The sequence below is a fragment of the Ornithodoros turicata genome, unplaced genomic scaffold (assembly GCF_037126465.1).
Source record: "Ornithodoros turicata isolate Travis unplaced genomic scaffold, ASM3712646v1 ctg00000915.1, whole genome shotgun sequence".
Lineage (NCBI taxonomy): Eukaryota > Metazoa > Arthropoda > Arachnida > Ixodida > Argasidae > Ornithodoros > Ornithodoros turicata.
The window spans coordinates 584,146-607,975 of record NW_026999417.1 but is presented as its reverse complement, the minus strand read 5'-3'; the positions used below and the strand labels follow the sequence as shown (position 1 = coordinate 607,975).

Here is a 23,830-nt window from a genome sequence, read left to right as displayed (position 1 = left end):
AGATTGTAGCAGACGCGGCAGCAAAATTTCGAAAACCTAGCGGCGGGCCCCTTTAAAATGGACCGACACACTCGTAATCGCAGGCACCAATGTCATAATCACAAGATATAACATTTTAAAATTCACTGAGATTGTAGCAGAGGTGGCCGCAAAATGTCGAACACGCAACGGTAGACCCCTTTAAAATGGACCGATGGACTCGTAATCGCTTGCGCCAAAGTCATAATGAAAAAATATAACATTTTAAAGTTCGCTCAGATTGTAGCAGAGGTGGGCACAAAATTTGGAAAAGCTAGCGGCAGGTCCCTTTAAAATGGACTTACGCACTCGTAATCGAAGCACCAATGTCGTAATCACAAGATATAACATTTTAAAGTTCACTCATATTGGAGCAGACGCGGCAGCAAAATTTCGAAAACGTAGCGGCAGGCCCCTTTAAAATGGACCGACGCACTCGTAAGCGCTGGCACGAATGTCATAATCGCAAGATACAACACCTTAAAATTCACTGAGATTGTAGCAGATGCGGCAGCAAAATTTCGAAAACCTAGCGGTAGGCCCCTTTAAAATGGGCCGACGCACTCGTAAGCGCTGGCACGAATGTCATAATCGCAAGATACAACACCTTAAAATTCACTGAGATTGTAGCAGACGCGGCAGCAAAATTTCGAAAACCTAGCGGCAGGCCCCTTTAACATAGACCGACGCACTCGTAATCGCATGCACCAATGTCATAATCAGAAGATATAACATTTTAAAATTCACTGAGATTGTAGCAGAGGTGGCCACAAAATCCGAAAAGCTACCGGCAGGTCCCTTTAAAATGAACCGACGCACTCGTAATCGACGCACCAATGTCATAATCACAAGGTATAACATTTTAAAGTTCACTGAGATTGTAACAGAGGTGGCCACAAAATTCGAAAAGCTAGCGGCAGGTTCCTTTAAAATGGACCGACGCACTCGTAATCGCTGGCACGAATGTCATAATCGCAAGATACAACACCTTAAAATTCACTGAGATTGTAGCAGACGCGGCAGCAAAATTTCGAAAACCTAGCGGCAGGCCCCTTTAACATAGACCGACGCACTCGTAATCGCATGCACCAATGTCATAATCAGAAGATATAACATTTTAAAATTCACTGAGATTGTAGCAGAGGCCGCCCGAAAATTTCGAAAAGCTAGCGGCAGGCGGATTTAAAATGGGCCGACGCACTCGTAAGCGCTGGCACGAATGTCATAGTCGCGAGATACAACATCTTAAAATTCACCGAGATTGTAGCAGACGCGGCAGCAAACTTTCGAAAAGCTAGCGGCAGGTCCCTTTAAAATGGAGCGACGCACTCGTAATCACTGGCACCAATATCATAATCACAAGGTATAATATTTTAGAGTTCGCTGAGATTGTAGCAGAGGTGTCCACAAAATTTCGAAAAGCTAGCGGCAAGGTCCCTTTAAAATGGGCAGACGCACTCGTAATCGAGGAACCAATGTCATAATCACAAGGTATAACATTTTAAAGTTCACTGAGATTGTAGCAGAGGTGGCCACAAAATTCGAAAAGGTAGCGGCAGGTCCCTTTAAAATGGACCGACGCACTCGTAATCGAGGCACCAATGTCATAATCACAAGATATAACATTTTAAAATTCACTGAGATAGTAGCAGAGGTGGGCACATAATTTCGAAAAGCTAGCGGCAGGTCCCTTTAAAATGGACTGACGCACTCGTAATCACATGCACCAGTGTCATAATCACAAGTATAACATTTTAAAGTTCACTCAGATTGTAGCAGAGGTGGGCACAAAATTTCGAAAAGCTAGCGGCAGGCCCCTTTAAAATGGACCGACGCACTCGTAATCGAGGCACCAATGTCATAATCACAAGATATAACATTTTAAAATTTACTGAGATAGTAGCAGAGGTGGCCACAAAATTTCGAAAAGCTAGCGGCAGGTCCCTTTCAAATGGACCGACGCACTCGTAATCGCAGGCACCAATGTCATAATCACAACAAATAACATTTTAAAGTTCACTCAGATTGTAGCAGAGGTGGGCACAAAATTTCGAAAAGCTAGCGGCAGGCCCCTTTAAAATGGGCCGACGCACTCGTAAGCGCCGCCAGGAATGTCATAATCGCAAGATACAACACCTTAAAATTCACTGAGATTGTAGCAGACACGGCAGCAAAATTTCGGAAACCTAGCGGCAGGCCCCTGTAACATAGACCGACGCACTCGTATTCGCAGGCACCAATGTCATAATCACAAGATATAACATTGTAAAATTCACTGAGATTATAGTATACGCGGCAGCAAAATTTCGAAAACCTAGCGGCAGGCCCCTTTAAAATGGACCGACGCACTCGTAATCACTGGCACCAATGTCATAATCACAAGGTATAACATTTTAAAGTTCACTCAGATTGTAGCAGAGGTGGACACAAAATCTCGAAAAGCTAGCGGCAGGTCCCTTTAAAATGGACCGACGCACTCGTAATCGCAGGAACCAATGTCATAATCACAACAAATAACATTTTAAAGTTCACTCAGATTGTAGCAGAGGTGGGCACAAAATTTCGAAAAGCTAGCGGCAGGTCCCTTTAAAATGGACCTACGCACTCGTAATCCCAGGCACCAATGTCATAATCACAAGATATAACATTTTAAAGTTTACTCAGATTGTAACAGAGGTGGGCAACAAATTTGGAAAAGCTAGCGTCAGGTCCCTTTAAAATGGACCTACGCACTCGTAATCCCAGGCACCAATGTCATAATCACAAGAAATAACATTTTAAAATTCACTGAGATTGTAGCAGAGGTGGGCACAAAATTTAGAAAACCTAACGGCAGGTCCCTTTAAAATGGACTGACGCAGTCGTAATCGCATGCACCAATGTCATAATCACAAGTATAACATTTTAAAGTTCACTCAGATTGTAGCAGAGGTGGCCACAAAATTTCGAAAAGCTAGCGGCAGGTCCCTTTCAAATGGACCGACGCACTCGTAATCGCAGGAACCAATGTCATAATCACAACAAATAACATTTTAAAGTTCACTCAGATTGTAGCAGAGGTGGGCACAAAATTTCGAAAAGCTAGCGTCAGGTCCCTTTAAAATGGACCTACGCACTCGTAATCCCAGGCACCAATGTCATAATCACAAGATATAACATTTTAAAATTCACTGAGATTGTAGCAGAGGTGGGCACAAAATTTAGAAAACCTAACGGCAGGTCCCTTTAAAATGGACTGACGCAGTCGTAATCGCATGCACCAATGTCATAATCACAAGTATAACATTTTAAAGTTCATTCAGATTGTAGCAGAGGTGGCCACAAAATTTCGAAAAGCTAGCGGCAGGTCCCTTTCAAATGGACCGACGCACTCGTAATCGCAGGAACCAATGTCATAATCACAACAAATAACATTTTAAAGTTCACTCAGATTGTAGCAGAGGTGGCCACAAAATTTCGAAAAGCTAGCGGCAGGTCCCTTTCAAATGGACCGACGCACTCGTAATCGCAGGAACCAATGTCATAATCACAACAAATAACATTTTAAAGTTCACTCAGATTGTAGCAGAGGTGGCCACAAAATTTCGAAAAGCTAGCGGCAGGTCCCTTTCAAATGGACCGACGCACTCGTAATCCCAGGCACCAATGTCATAATCACAAGATATAACATTTTAAAGTTTACTCAGATTGTAACAGAGGTGGGCAACAAATTTGGAAAAGCTAGCGTCAGGTCCCTTTAAAATGGACCTACGCACTCGTAATCCCAGGCACCAATGTCATAATCACAAGAAATAACATTTTAAAATTCACTGAGATTGTAGCAGAGGTGGGCACAAAATTTAGAAAACCTAACGGCAGGTCCCTTTAAAATGGACTGACGCAGTCGTAATCGCATGCACCAATGTCATAATCACAAGTATAACATTTTAAAGTTCACTCAGATTGTAGCAGAGGTGGCCACAAAATTTCGAAAAGCTAGCGGCAGGTCCCTTTCAAATGGACCGACGCACTCGTAATCGCAGGAACCAATGTCATAATCACAACAAATAACATTTTAAAGTTCACTCAGATTGTAGCAGAGGTGGGCACAAAATTTCGAAAAGCTAGCGTCAGGTCCCTTTAAAATGGACCTACGCACTCGTAATCCCAGGCACCAATGTCATAATCACAAGATATAACATTTTAAAATTCACTGAGATTGTAGCAGAGGTGGGCACAAAATTTAGAAAACCTAACGGCAGGTCCCTTTAAAATGGACTGACGCAGTCGTAATCGCATGCACCAATGTCATAATCACAAGTATAACATTTTAAAGTTCACTCAGATTGTAGCAGAGGTGGCCACAAAATTTCGAAAAGCTAGCGGCAGGTCCCTTTCAAATGGACCGACGCACTCGTAATCGCAGGAACCAATGTCATAATCACAACAAATAACATTTTAAAGTTCACTCAGATTGTAGCAGAGGTGGGCACAAAATTTCGAAAAGCTAGCGTCAGGTCCCTTTAAAATGGACCTACGCACTCGTAATCCCAGGCACCAATGTCATAATCACAAGATATAACATTTTAAAATTCACTGAGATTGTAGCAGAGGTGGGCACAAAATTTAGAAAACCTAACGGCAGGTCCCTTTAAAATGGACTGACGCAGTCGTAATCGCATGCACCAATGTCATAATCACAAGTATAACATTTTAAAGTTCATTCAGATTGTAGCAGAGGTGGCCACAAAATTTCGAAAAGCTAGCGGCAGGTCCCTTTCAAATGGACCGACGCACTCGTAATCGCAGGAACCAATGTCATAATCACAACAAATAACATTTTAAAGTTCACTCAGATTGTAGCAGAGGTGGCCACAAAATTTCGAAAAGCTAGCGGCAGGTCCCTTTCAAATGGACCGACGCACTCGTAATCGCAGGAACCAATGTCATAATCACAACAAATAACATTTTAAAGTTCACTCAGATTGTAACAGAGGTGGGCAAAAATTTGGAAAAGCTAGCGTCAGGTCCCTTTAAAATGGACCGACACACTCGTAATCGAGGCACCAATGTCATAATCACAAGATATAACATTTTAAAATTCACTGAGATTGTAGCAGAGGTGGCCGCAAAATGTCGAACACGCAACGGTAGACCCCTTTAAAATGGACCGATGGACTCGTAATCGCTTGCGCCAAAGTCATAATGACAAAATATAACATTTTAAAGTTCACTCATATTGGAGCAGACGCGGCAGCAAAATTTCGAAAACGTAGCGGCAGGCCCCTTTAAAATGGACCGACGCACTCGTAAGCGCTGGCACGAATGTCATAATCGCAAGATACAACACCTTAAAATTCACTGAGATTGTAGCAGACGCGGCAGTAAAATTTCGAAAACCTAGCGGTAGGCCCCTTTAACATAGGCCGATGCACTCGTAATCGCATGCACCAATGTCATAATCAGAAGATATAACATTTTAAAATTCACTGAGATTGTAGCAGAGGTGGCCACAAAATCCGAAAAGCTAGCGGCAGGTCCCTTTAAAATGAACCGACGCACTCGTAATCGACGCACCAATGTCATAATCACAAGGTATAACATTTTAAAGTTCACTGAGATTGTAACAGAGGTGGCCACAAAATTCGAAAAGCTAGCGGCAGGTTCCTTTAAAATGGACCGACGCACTCGTAATCGCAGGCACCAATGTCATAATCACAACATATAACATTTTAAAGTTCACTCATATTGGAGCAGAGGTGGGCACAAAATTTCGAAACGCTAGCGGCAGGTCCCTTTAAAATGGACTAACGCACTCGTAATCGCGGGCATCAATGTCATAATCACAAGACATAACATTTTAAAATTCACTGAGATTGTAGCAGAGGCCGCCCGAAAATTTCGAAAAGCTAGCGGCAGGCGGATTTAAAATGGGCCGACGCACTCGTAAGCGCTGGCACGAATGTCATAGTCGCGAGATACAACATCTTAAAATTCACCGAGATTGTAGCAGACGCGGCAGCAAACTTTCGAAAAGCTAGCGGCAGGTCCCTTTAAAATGGACCGACGCACTCGTAATCACTGGCACCAATGTCATAATCACAAGGTATAACATTTTAGAGTTCGCTGAGATTGTAGCAGAGGTGTCCACAAAATTTCGAAAAGCTAGCGGCAAGGTCCCTTTAAAATGGGCAGACGCACTCGTAATCGAGGAACCAATGTCATAATCACAAGGTATAACATTTTAAAGTTCACTGAGATTGTAGCAGAGGTGGCCACAAAATTCGAAAAGGTAGCGGCAGGTCCCTTTAAAATGGACCGACGCACTCGTAATCGAGGCACCAATGTCATAATCACAAGATATAACATTTTAAAATTCACTGAGATAGTAGCAGAGGTGGGCACATAATTTCGAAAAGCTAGCGGCAGGTCCCTTTAAAATGGACTGACGCACTCGTAATCACATGCACCAATGTCATAATCACAAGTATAACATTTTAAAGTTCACTCAGATTGTAGTAGAGGTGGGCACAAAATTTCGAAAAGCTAGCGGCAGGTCCCTTTAAAATGGACCGACGCACTCGTAATCGAGGCACCAATGTCATAATCACAAGATATAACATTTTAAAATTTACTGAGATAGTAGCAGAGGTGGCCACAAAATTTCGAAAAGCTAGCGGCAGGTCCCTTTCAAATGGACCGACGCACTCGTAATCGCAGGCACCAATGTCATAATCACAACAAATAACATTTTAAAGTTCACTCAGATTGTAGCAGAAATGGGCACAAAATTTCGAAAAGCTAGCGGCAGGTCCCTTTAAAATGGACTGACGCACTCGTAATCGCATGCACCAATGTCATAATCACAAGATATACCATTATAAAGTTCGCTCATATTGTAGCAGAGGTGGGCAAAAAATTTGGAAAAGCTAGCGTCAGGTCCCTTTAAAATGGACCGACGCACTCGTAATCGCAGGCACCAATGTCATAATCACACGATATAACATTTTAAAGTTCACTCAGTTTGTAGCAGAGGTGGGCAAAAAATTTGGAAAAGCTAGCGGCAGGTCCCTTTAAAATGGACCGACGCACTCGTAATCGCAGGCACCAATGTCATAATCACACGATATAACATTTTAAAGTTCACTCAGTTTGTAGCAGAGGTGGGCAAAAAATTTGGAAAAGCTAGCGTCAGGTCCCTTTAAAATGGACCGACGCACTCGTAATCGAGGCACCAATGTCATAATCACAAGAAATCACATTTTAAAATTCACTGAGATTGTAGCAGACGCGGCAGCAAAATTTCGAAAACCTAGCGGCGGGCCCCTTTAAAACGGACCGACGCACTCGTAATCGCAGGCACCAATGTCATAATCACAAGATATAACATTTTAAAATTCACTGAGATTGTAGCAGAGGTGGCCGCAAAATGTCGAACACGCAACGGTAGACCCCTTTAAAATGGACCGATGGACTCGTAATCGCTTGCGCCAAAGTCATAATGACAAGATATAACGTTTCAATATTCCTTAAAGGAGCATGGAAGTGACCCTAAAATATTTTTAGTTTTCCGCTGCAACGTCTACTACAACAAATAAAATGATAACGAGAGGATAGAGAGGTAGCAAGCGAGCTGGTGGTATAGATCCATAACTTAATGTCCCCTAGTCTCGGGTTTTTAAGTTATGGAAATAAAATGAGCTGCTGCGAAAGAACGATGAGCGCAGGTAACCCAGATAGCACGCGCAAGGCTCTGTTCCGCACACGTTTAAAGAACGCTCTCCACATCCGAAGAGCGCCGAAGCGAAGCCGAAGACGGCCTGACGTATCATGGGCTTCGGCACGTGACCAGTGACGTCCAACGGCACAGCTGAAACATGCATAAGCGGCGCGCGAGCCGAGATGAACAAAACAAAGAAAAAGGCACCGAGCAGCTTCTACCTCACGCGGGGCTCGTGTCTCTCGCCCGCGACTGCAGTTCTTCGACTGTCTTTTGTAAATTTTATTGCGCAGTGACAATACGCCGCAGATCGGAAATATTTTGTATGGTGACTCCTTGTGGACAGCTTCACAAATGAAGCAGGATTTCGAGTCATGTTAAAGGTCACTTCCATGCTCCTTTAAGACTGGAGCAGAATCAGACCCCTTCAAAGGAGCATGGAGAGGGTATTCAAGCTGTCTAAAAACCGCTCGTATTTCGTGAAATGGTCCATGAAAGGATACACGAAAAATATTTCGGGTCAAAGAGGTCCCAGTACACGGCGATTTAATTGTAAAAACAATGCCGCTACAGGAGGTTTCCAGACTCCATCTCCAGGGAACTCCTCCAGTCCTGTGACGTCGCACCGGCGATGCGCCTCATTCGCTGCGTCGTTTGCTCTCGACAGAGCGACGTGCTATACTTGTTCGCTGCTATTGATTCTAGGATATCAAAGAGGAAAATAAACGTTTTGAAAATGGTATCTGTTTACCGATGGCACGCTACGGTGTTTTTTTTATCACAATTGAGTGCGTGTACGAGTGGAGAGCACGTACCGTACGTACGTCTGCATCGGCGTTTCGTACGTGGCGGTGTTCAATGAGGCTCTGTGCGGCTTGATGCGTCTATCGTTTATGTTCCATTTGGTCGAGATGGAGCATCGAGAGTATAATTGTCCGTTCACGTGTGTTACACAAGTGTGTGCTTCATTGACGAGGCCTGCAGTGGTGCCGTGTGGAGTTCAAGGCTGCTCAAATGAAAACAAAAAGGACGCGCGGCTTTCGCATGCAGGGGTGTAATTGGACTTCGCCATTTCGGAGCAAAAATCGTAGCCGAGAAAATGCCTCGTTGGAGCAGCACGATAAACCGACATTAGTGCATTGCGACTAATGTTTTACGAAACGGTTATAAATTAACGCATTGTTAAAATGACATACAATATAAAAACTCTGCTTAAAAGAACAATAAAGTGTAGTTTCTGTAATAAGGTCACTAGCAATGTGTTGCACTACGCCTTTTTGTTATCTCCTAGGCTTAGTCCTCGGCACTCAAGCTCCAGAAAATTTAGTGCTTTGCCAGACAGAGAATAATAGGTGTCACTTCTTAAAAAAAACGACTGCATACTCTCTCCTCATAAAGCATGTGGATTAGTGGTTCAGATCCTTGAAACAATGTCAGGAAATCTGTGAAAATTTCAGACACATTTTTCACAAAGTAGATTTGCGCTAAAAGCCTTGTTAGATATTGCTTCTTCCAGACGCTTCTGCAACGATCCACACATGCGAGATACAATGCTTGGGGATGTCACAACAGTTTTGAGCGCTTCAAATTGTTCAATAATTCGCTCCACAGCAGTTCCGAGAGTTAGCCATCGGGAACTAAGATGTCTCAGCAAAACACTTTCTGGGAGGCACATGACCTTCTGTGTTCGCTCTCAACTGCAGAGTTTTTAAAAAAGAGTTCAGGGACTTTTGTAACCGATGCCTCAGCTGATGGATCAAAAGCACTGAGTCCCTGTGCAATTGCATACAGGGTGGTCCACCAACCATGATAGAAACGTAACGTTCATAGTAAAAAATGTAGGCCCCGGAGAGACATGCGGTCAAGTGATTTTTGTCTGCCAATAACTTTTGCCACATATTTGTAACATTTTTATTTCATTTCAATTGACGGAAAGTTAATTTCTTGAATGGAACTCCGAAAATTTCCAAGGCAACTGTGGCGTTGTAGACCGTCACGGGTCAATTCTTGGACCAGGAAGCGATTACACGTCTGTGCCAGTTGACTTTATTCTCCTCTCCTTTGCCCCCAACCACGAGACAGTCCAGCATCTTCTTCTTTCGTCTCGTCACACATGGCGGGGGCTTGAATGACATCGACCCGATGTCAAAATATCTCAACATATTCAACATATTTACATTACTATACATGTTCGAATGACGATAATGATTAAAAACTGTCCCAGTAAGTTCTGCTCAGAACTCTCAAACTGCAGTCCCTACACCCAGTTGAAGCACAGAATTACGGTAGCTGAGCTAAAGGCTGAATGTAAGGCTTCAGCTTATCCACGTGCACAATCTCTCGCCCGCCGTTGCTGCCGAACTCTCTTTCGTAGTTCACAGGCGAAAGCTTCGACACAATCCTGTGTGGACCATCGTAGACACTTCGTCACACCAACTGGCGGTGTCTTGAGTAGCACGAGTTGATCTTTCTCAAAAGATATGTCGATCCGACGTTTGTCGAAAAGGCGCTTCTGTTTTTCTTGCGCTAGTTTTATGTGCTCCCTGCAAGCTGACGCGCTTTTGCAAGGTTTTCGCGAACCTGCGCAGCAAAATTAGACGCATCATACAGTTCGGCCAACTGTCTTCGGTTGTACACTACGTCGAGAGGCAGAACGGCATCCCGCCCGTACACCAAGTAAAACGGAGAGTACCTGGTGGTGTCCTGATAGCCGGTATTGTAGCAGAAGATCACGTAAGGAAGTACGTCCGGCCACTTTTCCCCGGTAGCTGTCAAAAGTGTTGGCTCTTTCCACAAGTCCATTCGCAGCAGGATGATATGCTGTAGTTGCGGAGTGGTGGATGCCTCCGTGCTCGAGGTACTTCTCCGACGACTTCGCCATCATCTGTGTGCCGCGGTCCGTGATAATGGACGAAGGACACCCGTGCTTGAGGATGAGCCTGGACTCAATGAAAGCCTGAATCGTTGAGGCTTCTATGTTGGTAACAGGCTTAGCCTCGACGTACTTTGTGAGGTAGTCGATAGCTACGATCACATACTTGTATCTCCGTGAAGAAGGGAACGGTCCGATGATGTCGATACCCACCGTGTGAAACGTTGCTTCAGCTTGCACCGGCTGTAACAACCCATAGGGAGCTCTCGCGGACTTCATCCGCTGACAGGGGTCACATCCCTTGACATAGCGTTTGACGTGGCGGTACATATTCGGCCAAAAGTACCGTTCGTGAATTCTTTCGAATGTTCTGCGTATACCCATGTGGCCACCAAACTTTCGTGCGTGGTACTCCTCGAGAACCCTGAGCTGTTGCGTTTCGGGCAGGCACAGAAGGAAACGTTGTTGCGTGACCTTGCACTCCTTCTTGTACAGTACCCCGTCGAAGATAACGAAGCGATTTCCTATCCTCTTTTGCTGCTTTTTGGTTCCCGATCTCATCTCCAGAATATCCGTAATTTGCTTGCGAAATCCGTCGTTTTGCTGCTCTGCAGATATATTGACCGGTCCACCTGAAGAGTCTGGCAGGAGACTGCTAGTACAGTCTAAAAGCGATAAAACCCCGGTGCAGGGGACACAAAGAGACAACACAGACGAAGCACTGACTGACAAACAACTTTAATGGCGGGGACACATCTTAAATATACCAACTGCACACCCGACCCCTAGTGGCAGCCAAGGCCGTCATGCTGTAATCAGAAAATTATCACAAAGTTATCAAAAAGCTATCACGCAAACAAGGCACCAAGTAAACGCCCCCCCCCCCCCGGAACAGAATTCGCGTTAGTTATCAATGAATTGCTGGATTGTATCCGTTACCAACACGGAAGGCACGCTAATGCAACTATCTCCAGCCTGTTTTATCAACAAGGCTTCCTTATAAAGAAGAACACCTAACTTATCACTTTTAAACAACACTTTTGTGTTTTTGAACAGCGGCTCGCACCCGGAACAGGTTCTTAAGTGTTCCGCCAGCTTACCATACCCCTTTCCTCTCGAAGCTCTATGTTCCATCAGACGTACGTTAACACAACGTTTAGTTTGACCAATATACTGGCACCCACAAGACAAGGGAATTGAATAAACAACACCAACACTGCAAGTCACAAAAGGATCTACGTGTTTTACATGACAACCCCCAGTTTTTGTCCGGTTAACCTTAGCCATCAAAGACCTGAGCCAATAACCCCTTTCGAAAACTACATCAACACCATGCCTACAGGCTACCTTTTTTAGGAGGCCTGATCCCGTATGTTCATCAGGCCTCCCATCGCCTAAAAAAGGTAGCCTGTAGGCATGGTGTTGATGTAGTTTTCAAAAGGGGTTATTGGCTCAGGTCTTTGATGGCTAGGGTTAACCGGACAAAAACTGGGGGTTGTCATGTAAAACACGTAGATCCTTTTGTGACTTGCAGTGTTGGTGTTGTTTATTCAATTCCCTTGTCTTGTGGGTGCCAGTATATTGGTCAAACTAAACGTTGTGTTAACGTACGTCTGATGGAACATAGAGCTTCGAGAGGAAAGGGGTATGGTAAGCTGGCGGACCACTTAAGAACCTGTTCCGGGTGCGAGCCGCTGTTCAAAAACACAAAAGTGTTGTTTAAAAGTGATAAGTTAGGTGTTCTTCTTTATAAGGAAGCCTTGTTGATAAAACAGGCTGGAAATAGTTGCATTAGCGTGCCTTCCGTGTTGGTAACGGATACAATCCAGCAATTCATTGATAACTAACGCGAATTCTGTTCCGGGGGGGGGGGGGGGGGCGTTTACTTGGTGCCTTGTTTGCGTGATAGCTTTTTGATAACTTTGTGATAATTTTCTGATTACAGCATGACGGCCTTGGCTGCCACTAGGGGTCAGGTGTGCAGTTGGTATATTTAAGATGTGTCCCTGCCATTAAAGTTGTCAGTCAGTGCTTCGTCTGTGTTGTCTCTTTGTGTCCCCTGCACCGGGGTTTTATCGCTTTTAGGATGTACCACCAAACAGCCCGGTTTTTATCGCTTTTTAACCTGCTAGTACAGTTTCAACTGGATCACTCTGTGGCGGTGAAACCCTCGAAAGGCAGTCCGGACCTGTGTGTGACACTCCAGACTTGAAGACCACTTCGAAGTCGAACTCCTGGAGAATCAAGGACCAGCGCAACAATCTTTGATTGCCTTCTTTGTAACGTAATACCCAACACAACGCATGGTGGTCTGTCACGACCTGAAATTTCCTCCCCATTAGGTACGGTCGCAGCTGTTCCAGTGCCTACTTGACTGCTAGGGCTTCCAACTCAGTGGATGTGTAATTCTCCTCCGCCGGCTGGAGAGAGCGACTGAGGTACACGACTGGACGATTGTCCCCAAAAGTAATTTCTTGTACTAGGATTGCTCCAAAACCAAGTCGTCCGTGCAGGCATCCGTGTGTACTTGAACGCCATATTTTTCATCGTCAGAGAAATGCTTCAGCACAGGAGGTTAACATAAGGCTGCCTTTAAAGCTTGAAATGCTTCCTCTTGCTCCTGATTCTACTGAAATGACACATCCTTTTTTATTAACTTGCGGAGAGGTGCAGCTATCATACTGTGATTGGGGATGAACTTTTGAAAGTATGAAGTCAGTCCTAAGAACGACTGAAGCTCGGTCAGGTTTCGCGGAGTCGGGAACTTTGAGACTGCTGCCATCTTCTCCGGATCAGGGGATATACCTTGGTCGCTAACGATATGGCCTAGGTAAGTAACGGCACCGCAGAAGAAGCACTTCTTGGGTTTGAACTTCAGGTTGGTTTCAGCGAACCGGGTGAAAACCTCTTGCAGGTCGGACACATGGTCTTCAAAGGTTTTGCTGTATACCACGCAGTCATCCATGTATACGAAGGCGCTCTTATACTTGAGGCGCTCTTATACTTGATGCGACTGTCATGTATGTTCCCGCGCACGCATGCCGGTATCTTATCGATGTTACGTCGCGCGCTATCTGCTTTCCTCCTCCTCCTCCTCCTCCTACTTGCCTGGTTCTGTTAAAAGGCGCGCACAGTTCGGTGCGCCAGACTGTCATTTTGTGTGGCACCCCACGCCGGGGGCACTGTTCATTGTGCCAGCAATAAAGCGTTTGCTGCAAGTACGGCCTGGTCTTTTACCGTGCGACATGACATATTTTGGCGACGAGCTCAGAAGAACCACGCATGGAAGCTAAAACGGATACACGCCCGAGCACAGCAGCAGCAATGGCACGAAATATGCAAGTAGGTCAATTGGAACCCTTTGATGAATCAACAAGTGATTGGCCAGCATACGAGGAACGTTTGCTAGCGTACATACAGGTCAACCACATTGAAGACGCTGATAAAGTTTACGCGCTCGTTAGTATCGTCGGTGCTAAGACGTATGGGCTGCTGAAGTCCCTGTGTAGTCCAGACAAGCCAACGTCGAAGACCTCTGATGCAGTGCTTAAATTACTAAGGGCACATTTTACTCCCGAACCTTCAGTCATCGGCGAACGAGCAAAATTTCACCGGAGGACTCAACGAGACAATGAAAGCATCACGGAATTCGTTGCGTCACTACGCAAATTGGCAGAAACGTGTGACTTTGGATTGTTCTTGGACGAGTCCCTACGTGATAGATTCGTGTGCGGCCTTCAACGAGTTGAAATACAACGTGTACTCTGCACTGAAGATAAAAAGCTTTCTTTTCAAAAAGCCGTCGACAAGGCCTTGGCACTGGAAAACGCCTCCAAGAATGCCACGGCGACCCATGCAAAGTACGAAAGTCCTGGTGACCTGTTCAAGATACAGGCGGAAAAAACACGTAGCGGCTTATCTGCGGAATGTTCTAGGTGCCCCAAGCAGCACAATGTACTGAAAGTCGAGTGCAGTAGAGGTTGACGGTTTGTATCTTATCAATATTCTTTAGTTTCACGATCCTGTTCAAGGCCTTCCACCTACCCGTCCACCCCTATTGCACTCGAGTTTCAGTTCATCGTGCTGCTTGGGGCGCCTCAGCAAAGCATGTCTCGTTATCGTGTCCTTTCATCAATGCCACTTGCTATCAGTGCAACAAGAAAGGCCACATTCGCAGAGCTTGCAAGTCCAGGGCGCGGAAGAGATATCAGGGCAGAAAACCTATTCAAAAAAGGTATGACACAGTTCGGACACTATCTATTCCAATAAAAGGAATTCAAGATGGAAAAAGCGATCCCATTGGTGTAACAATGACTATTAACGGGATTCCACTCACCATGGAGTTAGACACTGGAGCAGCCGTCTCCGTTATTTCTGCTCATGATTTCAAAGCCACATTTGGATATGGCCAGTTTCAGAAAACAGATTTGAAGCTAAGGACCTATACAGGTGAAGAAGTTGCGCCGCTAGGAGTGGTACAAGTACAAGTGCAGTACAACAACCAAGCTGCGTCGTTGCCCTTGTACGTCGTTCACCAGCCTGGACCACCACTTTTGGGCCGTCAGTGGTTACGCTGCATACGTCTGGACTGGCCATCGCTGTGCAACTTCTGTCGTGTCAGTGTGCCCGAGGATACCGCGAAAGATGTCAAAAGGAAATTGAACCTCCTGCTAGACAAGTACGGTGCCATTTTCAAGGATGAGCTGGGGACGGTGAAAGGTGAGAAAGCACAACTTTTTCTCAAGGACGGTAATCGCCCAAAGTTCATGAAAGCCCGCAGTGTACCAATTGCGCTACAGCCAGCGGTAGAACAGGAGTTGTTGAAGTTGCAAGACTTGGGAATTATTAACCCAGTACCGGTGAGCGAGTTTGCAACGCCAATAGTACCGGTAATCAAGAAAGATGGATCGCTGCGTATCTGCGGCGATTACAAAACAACTGTCAACCCAATGCTCGACATCGATCATTACCCTCTGCAAAAAATCGAGGAATTACTGTCAAGCCTGGCTGGTGGCCAGAAATTCTCGAAGATAGATTTGAGCAGAGCGTACCAACAAATTGAAATGTGTGACGAATCTAAGAAGTATTTGACCCTTAATACTCATAAGGGATTGTTTGAAGTTAATCGTCTTCTTTTTGGAATCGCATCAGCCCCAGGGATATTCCAGCGTATAATGGAGAACGTCCTGAAAGGATTACCGAAGGTGTGCTGTTACTTGGACGACCTACTGATTACGGGGTCGACACCGGAAGAACACCTGGCCAACTTGGATGCAGTCTTGAAGAGGTTGGTGGAGCGTGGTATTCGCGTAAAACGAAACAAGTGTTATTTCTTCGAAGACAGTCTCGAATATCTAGGGCATGTAATCAGTGCCTCTGGAATTCATACGTCACCTGAAAAGGTTAAAGCGATTGTGGAAGCGCCCAGACCTGTTAACAAGCAACAATTACGCTCGTTGTTAGGGCTCGTAAATTATTATGGAAAATTTGTGCCTCAACTTTCGACTATTGCGTTTCCTTTGAACAGGCTGTTGTGCAATAAGGCGACTTGGCTCTGGTCACCGGAGTGCGAACATTCCTTCAACAAGATCAAGGAAGTCATCACGACAGCTCCAGTTTTGGCCCACTACAGCTCCTACTTACCGCTGCAACTGGCCGGCGATGCGTCTCCGTATGGGGTAGGTGCTGTGCTTAGTCATAAGTTTCCTGATGGTACTACCCGGCCCATCGCATACGCGTCCCGAACATTAACCAAGGCTGAGCAGGGTTACTCGCAGCTGGAGCGCGAAGCACTTGCTCTCGTGTTTGGAGTTGGTAAATTCCATTACTACCTCTATGGAAGGTCATTTACATTGATAACTGATCACAAACCTCTGCAAACAATATTCGGGCCTAAGACGGGGATTCCTACGGTTGCCGCTGCCCGTCTGCAACGTTGGGCGGTCACTTTAGCCGCTTATAGATACACTCTGCTCTACAAAGAAGCCAGTAAAAATGTAGAAGCAGACTGTCTCTCTAGGATGCCCTTGACGTATGAATGCAACGAGACTGCAGATGTTGAGATGTTTTACACGTTACGGCTTGATACAATGCCGTTGAGAAGCTCGGATATTGCAAGAGAGACTGGACTTGATCCTACATTGTGTCGTGTGCGAGAGATGGTCATGAGAGGTTGGCCTTCATCACTGAAGGACCCTGAACTGAAGCCATACTTTGACAGAAAGTTGGAATTAACAGTCCACCAAGGTTGCTTATTGTACGGAATGCGCGTCGTTGTACCAGGAAAATTTCAAAAAACGGTGCTGTCTGAGTTGCACGATGGACACCCTGGCATACATTCCCAGAAATCCGGGACACGGTTTCTTAAAGTTGGCTTGACCGTCGTACTCGCTGCCCTCCATTGAAGCAATGCATTCCACCTGGTTTTGTTAGAATATCTGTTGACGCTGAGCTTTAGAAAGAAAAGCCCACACATGGGTGTTGCTGTGAGAGGCCCATCGATGGTGTACTAGTGGAATGGAAGCGCAAGAGCGTCGCAGTTTTGTTCCTGGAAGACTTATTTGCGCCGTGTTGGCTTCATGGCAGAATGCACTGGTGTGCTATTTTTGTTGTACTTAGCTAAAACAGTGGGTTCTCCAGAAAATGCGCATGTAGGACATGAAAGTTGAATTTGTCTTGTACACTTTGCAACTTTGTGCGCTGTTGTGGGACGCTACAATTTTGTTCCCACGACAAAAGAAGTATTGACAAGCTCGGTGTGGCTTGCGAAACGTCTGTACCTTCATACCTACAGGCCGCACATACGGACAGCGTTGGCTCAGTGGTAAAGATATTGGGCACTGCTTTCGGTGGCCGTGGTTCGATCCGCGGTGTGCTCGTTTTTTTTTCTTTTTCTTCCTTTTTTTTTTTGTGGAGGTAGTTAAAGAGAGGTAGGTATGGGAGTAACGGCAGGGCGAGAGCGTCCGAGTTTTGGCTTAATAATGCCGTACTGGACCTATGCCACACTGCATGGCGTTCAGTTTGATTTAGTTGCCCTAATGCTGTGCGATCGCCTGTGCAGTTAATATGTGAATAGCAGATGAATTCCCCTTGCACTACCACTTACTTCACCGCTACAGGAATCCCCGTTTTGCACAATACCACGCGCGTTTGTTGTAATGTAGATTATTGTCAATCATTTAAAATAAATTTCGGACTTGTGGCATCAACGCCCTTCCTTGACTGTAAACTCCAGGTCGATGTGACAAAGGAATCAACTATGTGGATCAACTTTGACGCGCTTTAATGGTAAGGGTATTTAAGATGAACGAATTACCACGCGTGTTTGTTGTAGCGTTGATACATTCATTTACCATAAATTTCGGACCTGTAACGAATGCAAACATCTCAGGGAAAAGAGCTGTAGCTTAAACGTCTTTGTCCCTGTCCTTGTACCTGTCAAGGTGGAACTCATCAAATTTTCATGGATAGAGGTCGACCTGACACGGAATCGTCGTGCGGGTACACTTTAACGCTCTCTAATGGCGAAACTAATTGAAATGCACAGAGTGCCACGCGTGTTTGTTGTAGTGTAGATGCTTGTCCATCATTTACCATCAATTTCAAACATGTGGCTTAAACGTCCTTTGTTCCCTATCAAGGCGGAACTCATCAAATTTTCATTGATAGAGGTCGACCTGACACGGAATCGTCACGCGGGTACACTTTAACGCGCTATAATGGGGAAACTAACTGAAATGCACAAAGTGCCACGCGTGTTTGTTGTAATGTAGATGCTTGTCCATCATTTACCATCAATTTCAAACATGTGGCTTAAACGCCCTTTGTTCTCTGTCAAGGCGGAACTCATCAAATTTCCGTTGATAGAGGTCGACCTGACACGGAATCGTCGTGCGGGTACACTTTAACGCGCTTAATGGCGAAACTAATTGAAATGCACAAAGTGCCACGCGTGTTTATTGTAGTGTATATGCTTGTCAATCATTTACCATCAATTTCAAACATGTGGCTTAAACGTCCTTTGTTCCCTGTCACGGCGGAACTCATCAAATTTTCATTCATCGAGATCGATGTGATGACGGAGTCCTGGTGAAAGCCAACTTGGACGCGCTCTAATGGTGAAACTTAATAGGATGCCCAAAGTTACAAGCAAATTTTTTTTTTGTTTTTTTTGTAATGTAGATGTTTTAATGTAATGTATATCGAACTTGTGGCTTAAACGTCCTTTGTTCCCTGTAAAGACACAACTCACCAAATTTTCATTCGAGGTCAATATGACGACGGAACCAATTATGCGGGTCAGCTTTGACGCGCTCTAATGGTAATTGGAATTAAAGTGACGAAATGCTACACATGCTTTTCGCAGTGTAGATGCATTTCAATCATTTAACATAAATTCCGGACATGTGGCTTAAACTTCCTTTATTCTCTAGCTCGCCAAATTTTTCGTTCTCATGCAGCATTGTGCAAGGCCGTAACCTCCTTACGGGTTAACTCGTTCTTATAGCAAAATAATGATTATGTTAAAAATGCCATGCGTGTTTATTGTCATATACATGTTGTTCCCGCTAAATGTGACCATATTTTTTAAAAGTATATTTATCACTTTTTCCGAGATGAAATCAATTGCAATATATCATATGCTGAAGGACGCTCTCTAGGTAGGCATTAGGAGACTCCTAAGGCATTGTCTTAATTAAGTTTGAATAATTAACCTTTTAATTATGAATGTTACGAAGTTGTTCCAATGAGAACATCTGACCTCTTCGGTCACCAAATACCAAAGCCGTTTTCAGAACAAAAATTCGTTCGATAGATCGTTCGCAGAAAAAAAAAAAAAGGAAAATCGTGAAGGAACACCATTTCTTTCTTTATTTTATTTATTACACATCTCTAGAGCCGTGTCTTTCCTTCGCCCCCAACACGAGAGAATAAAAGAGCACACTATCGCCTCTTGCGTCCATGAAAAACATTTTAAAAAAATACGGAAAATGCAGCTCAAGATAAGGGCAGCTCCCATAGAGTCACCCGATACATTTGTTTTTGTTTTCTTTCCGCAAGTTCCACGCAAGAGTCGGCACTGTGCTCTTTCACTCTCTCGCCTCGGGGGTCAACGAAAGACGCTTTTTCCAAGATGCACAATGAACAAAATAAAGAAAAAAAAAGTGTTCACGAATTTTTTTCATACGACATATTGAACAGACTTTTGTTCTGGAAACGGCTTTGGTATCTGGTGACCGAAGAGATCAGATTTTCTCATTGGAACAACTTCGTAGCTTTTCTAATTAAAAAGTTACGTATCGAAAGAATTAAGACATTGCCTTAGGAGTCTGCTAATGCCCTCCTAGGGAGTGCCCTTCAGCATATGCTATATTGCAATTGATTTCATCTTGGAAAAAGTGATAGATATATTTAAAAAAAATATGGTCACCTTTAGTTGGGATACCCTGCATACAGGGTACGTGAAGTAAGACTGAATGAATTTGATGAAATCCGCGAATGACTTTCTTTTTCGCAAAAGTCGTTCAATATATCTATTCCGGACTCGACCAATTCAAAGGTGGTGGCGTATAAACAAATAGCGCAGCCGTTAACTAACGTTCCCGATTAATCATTATAATTAGTGAAAATACGTTGACTGCGTAATTGCAAAGATGTAGAGCATAACCCTGAGGGGCCTACCATGCAGGAACCGAAATCACAGAGCCTTTTTGCGCTCTAGTAAAAAAATGTGCGAACATACAAAATAATTGAACACTATGCGGGTTTTGCGGCAATTTCTCCTCTCCCTGTCTCGGTGTCACCATTCTCAACTGACAACAGGTTGTTCCTGAAATCATGGAACAGCCCACTTTGTCGCTGGAGTGAGGGAAATAGCGATGTTGTTTCTCAGTCTACATTATCATAAAACGTGCCGTACTTGATTTTCTTTACGTCGTTATCTCGTTTGATCTGCACAACACAGTTCGTGATGTGATGTGATAAACGTCACGCAATAAAACTACAAATGCATTACTGTAAAAACCTCGCAGATAACAAAAACACAATCACCCATTCCGTTGCTCAATAAATGTCTACGTTGTATCAGATTTGAACAAGAGAAAAACAACGAGGACGCTAGGAAGCGGGGGGGCCCATGTTTTGAGGAACAGCGTGATGTCAGTATCGTCAAACGGTGATAGTGAGGGTGATAGGAAAGAGCGGCTGCCCGAACTCGCGCAACTCTCGACGATAGTGCATTTTCGCTCATTTTTTAAGGGCACAGAGTAGTGTTACTGTTTCGATTCCTGCTGACTAGACTTCTCAGGGTTGTGCTCTCCAAATTTGGAATTGCGCGCTCAGCTTGTTTTCAGGAATTATGAAGATTCATTACAAAATAATTAACGGCCGCACTAATTACATTGATAAGACACATGCCATCCGCAACTATTGCACTCGAGTACATTGTGCTGCTTGGGCATCTCTCTTCCTCTTGTCTTTAATTCGAGCGCGTATTTGAGCAACACCTCCAGGATATAGAAAAGGCCTGCTGTTACTATTGTGGATGCTGCCATGAAGTAAATGAAAGAACGAACGAGAAGAAAGCTCGAAGCAGGTTGCAGGCCTCCATATATGTGACGTAAGCGTGCATGCCCGACATTATTTAGGAACTGTGGGTTTTCCAATCACTTTTTTGTGCCGAACGTGACTCTGCTTTCAGCTCTAGATGTTCTGAAAATAAGCAGTCTTCCACTTGTTTATTTTCTTATTCTTATTTCTCTAAAGGAGGGAGTTGATAACCGACAAGCATTCTTGATGGTGCCGGGAAGAGAGTATGACGCAAAATTTGGAATTAAACAATGACATGTCCTCATGATAAGGCCAAGAACAAACTGAAGCGTACGATACAGTGATCATGGAGTAACAAGGTGCAAGTACCAAAGTGAGGTGCAGTTACTGAATTCGCTTTCTTAGCTTATAGAGCATAATTTCTTTTCAGCATAATGTAGGATAATTTCTGGGGTTTTCCTCAGACACTGTCACACATACGCCGGCACATTTCTCTCAGAAGTCGCTCTAGGACATTGGTCATCGTCGAAGGCATCCCCATTCCCCACAGAGAGAACAAAAAATGGACCAGGGCTAGCCTTAGAAGTGGCAATCACCCCGTTCCGCACGCTACGAGCAGTAGCCCACAATTCTGAGCAGCAGCACAGCGAAGAAAAGTTTGGCAAAGCTTATCAGAGCTGATTCATCACGTTTTCATTCTGCGCTGGGCAATTGCTGCTGATAGCCGGGCGCCGCGCGCGATATCTGATGTACAAATTCCCTTCCTCGTCTGCCCACGTCTCTTTCCATCTTCATTCCTCCTCGCCGCATACTTTTCTTTCAAGTTGGCTTTCTTACACGTTCTTCTGCTATCAGGCAGAACCTGAATCAGAGGAGGTGTCCCTGAATTCTGGTCATGGTCCGCACCAAAGTGTTTGCTAGAAGTTACGTGTGGTGGCCGTCACTCGAAAGGGACATTGAAGAATGTGTAAAAACATGCTTGGATTGTCAACAGGTACAGCCTGCGCCGCCGAAGTCGCCCTTGCACCCGTGGTCGTGGCCTACAGCTCCATGGCATAGACTACATGCGGATTTTGCGGGCCCCTTCAAGGGTCACATGTTTTTAATAGTCATGGACGCCCATTCAAAATGGCCGGAGGTCTTCATCATGGGAAAAACGACGACAAAACACACCATAGAAAAGTTACACGAACTTTTCTCCAGGTTTGGAATTCCAGAAAGTTTTGTGACAGACAACGGACCACAATTTGTGTCTCAAGAATTTAAAGACTTCTTGAAAAAGATGGGCATCCGTCATGTCACAACTACACCTTACCATACGAGCAGCAACGGACTAGCGGAAAGGTTCGTGCAGTCACTCAAGACTGCACTGCGAAAAGGTAACCCTTCTACACCATTAAATCTGCTGCTAGACCGCTTCTTGTTTCGCTACCGAACAACTATTCACGCTACAACGCATGAAACGCCAGCTATGCTACTTTTCAAACGTCAGTTGAGAACTCGGCTCGATCTTCTGAAGCCATCAATTGAATGTCGGGTGAGACATTCGCAGTTTGTACAGAGTGCACGCAGAACATCTATTCCACGACTTTTGAAACAAGGGGATCGCGCAATGGTGCGAAATTTCAGAAGAGGGAAGAAGTGTTTGCCAGGAATAATTTTATGTAACACCGGCCCAGTGTCTTACAGGGTACGAGTTTCACCAGTCCAGGGCACCTCAATTGTGTGGCGTCGTCATCAAGACCAACTCAGGCTATGCGCAAGCAGAACCACTACCCAAGAGGCAAAGTGCGACAACGATTCAGGTCCCTGGCTTGCAGCACCTACGGACTTCGAACAGTCGGATATTCCCAGCTCCTCTGAGGTACTCCCAACAAGTGACCGGGCCCGTGGAGCCGTGCAGCGACCCGGCACTCCGGAACCCATTCAGGACAGCATTGGAGTTCCACAGCCGACTGCTCAAGAAAGAAGATACCCTGTCCGAGACAGACGTCCTCCCGAGCGTTATCAAGCTCATTAGTTTTGTATTAGGAGGGAGGGAAGTGTCATGTATGTTCCCGCGCACGCATGCCGGTATCTTATCGATGTTACGTCGCGCGCTATCTGCTTTCCTCCTCCTCCTCCTACTTGCCTGGTTCTGTTAAAAGGCGCGCACAGTTCGGTGCGCCAGACTGTCATTTTGTGTGGCACCCCACGCCTTGGGCACTGTTCATTGTGCCAGCAATAAAGCGTTTGCTGCAAGTACGGCCTGGGGGCTTAATCGTTTCACACGTTCAACTTAACGGCACGAGACAGCTGAACGAGTCGTTCAGGCTAACGAAACGAGCGACTTTATCGATGCTTTGCGTGGTCGCAATCTCTGCTCCTCGTGAAGCTTCTTCTTTGTGGTTATTTTGCACGTTGCGAGTGCTCACGTGTTGTGATGTCATAGCATTGAGCGAAGAGCAGGCTGGCAGCGAGGCTGCATCTTCGCTGACCAATAGGACTGTTTCATTTGTTCCGATAGCTCGCATTCTCGTGCTCTCATACATGCTCATTGCGTTCCAATGTTCGTTCCCAGGCTCGTTCGTCATCTTCTTTTTCTTCCCGTCTCAATATATGGCTCGCTAGTCGTGTGAAAATAATTAACAAACATGTACATCACTGTAAGGATAATCGTCGAGCTACACGCTGTAAATAAAAAAAATGTAAAT

At 45.0% G+C, this 23,830-nt stretch overlaps 2 protein-coding genes across 4 annotated transcripts; one reads left to right on the top strand and one right to left on the bottom strand.

The window, feature by feature from the left end:
* Positions 1 to 10,154: 10,154 nt before the first annotated feature.
* LOC135375677 (uncharacterized protein K02A2.6-like) lies at positions 10,155 to 13,554 on the bottom strand (the record flags this gene model as incomplete). Its single annotated transcript, XM_064608336.1, has 3 exons — positions 13,272 to 13,554; positions 10,463 to 11,254; positions 10,155 to 10,297 (listed from the first exon to the last, which is right to left on the bottom strand). Coding segments are annotated over exons 1-3 (1,218 nt in total), but the record flags the coding sequence as incomplete, so codon positions are not given.
* Positions 13,555 to 15,647: 2,093 nt separating this feature from the next.
* On the top strand, positions 15,648 to 23,293 carry LOC135375671 (uncharacterized protein K02A2.6-like). Of its 3 annotated transcripts, none has more exons than XM_064608334.1 (3): positions 15,648 to 15,876; positions 16,117 to 16,267; positions 22,132 to 23,293. In XM_064608334.1, exons 1-3 carry the CDS (start codon positions 15,653 to 15,655, stop codon positions 23,155 to 23,157), a joined length of 1,401 nt encoding a protein of 466 aa, XP_064464404.1. In that variant the 5' UTR covers positions 15,648 to 15,652; the 3' UTR covers positions 23,158 to 23,293. The 3 variants fall into 3 exon arrangements, with proteins under 3 accessions (XP_064464404.1, XP_064464403.1, XP_064464402.1); XM_064608333.1 differs by having other exon boundaries at positions 15,648 to 16,267; positions 22,132 to 22,516; positions 22,827 to 23,293; XM_064608332.1 differs by having other exon boundaries at positions 15,648 to 16,267.
* Positions 23,294 to 23,830: the final 537 nt, after the last annotated feature.

Excerpts from the sequence above, each read along its gene's own strand:
- LOC135375671 (XM_064608332.1), top strand. The coding sequence starts at position 15,653 with ATGTGTGACGAATCTAAGAAGTATTTGACCCTTAATACTCATAAGGGA. Across the intron at positions 16,268-22,131 it reads GCGATGCGTCTCCGTATGGG|GTACAGCCTGCGCCGCCGAA; the intron begins GTAGGTGCTGTG and ends GATTGTCAACAG.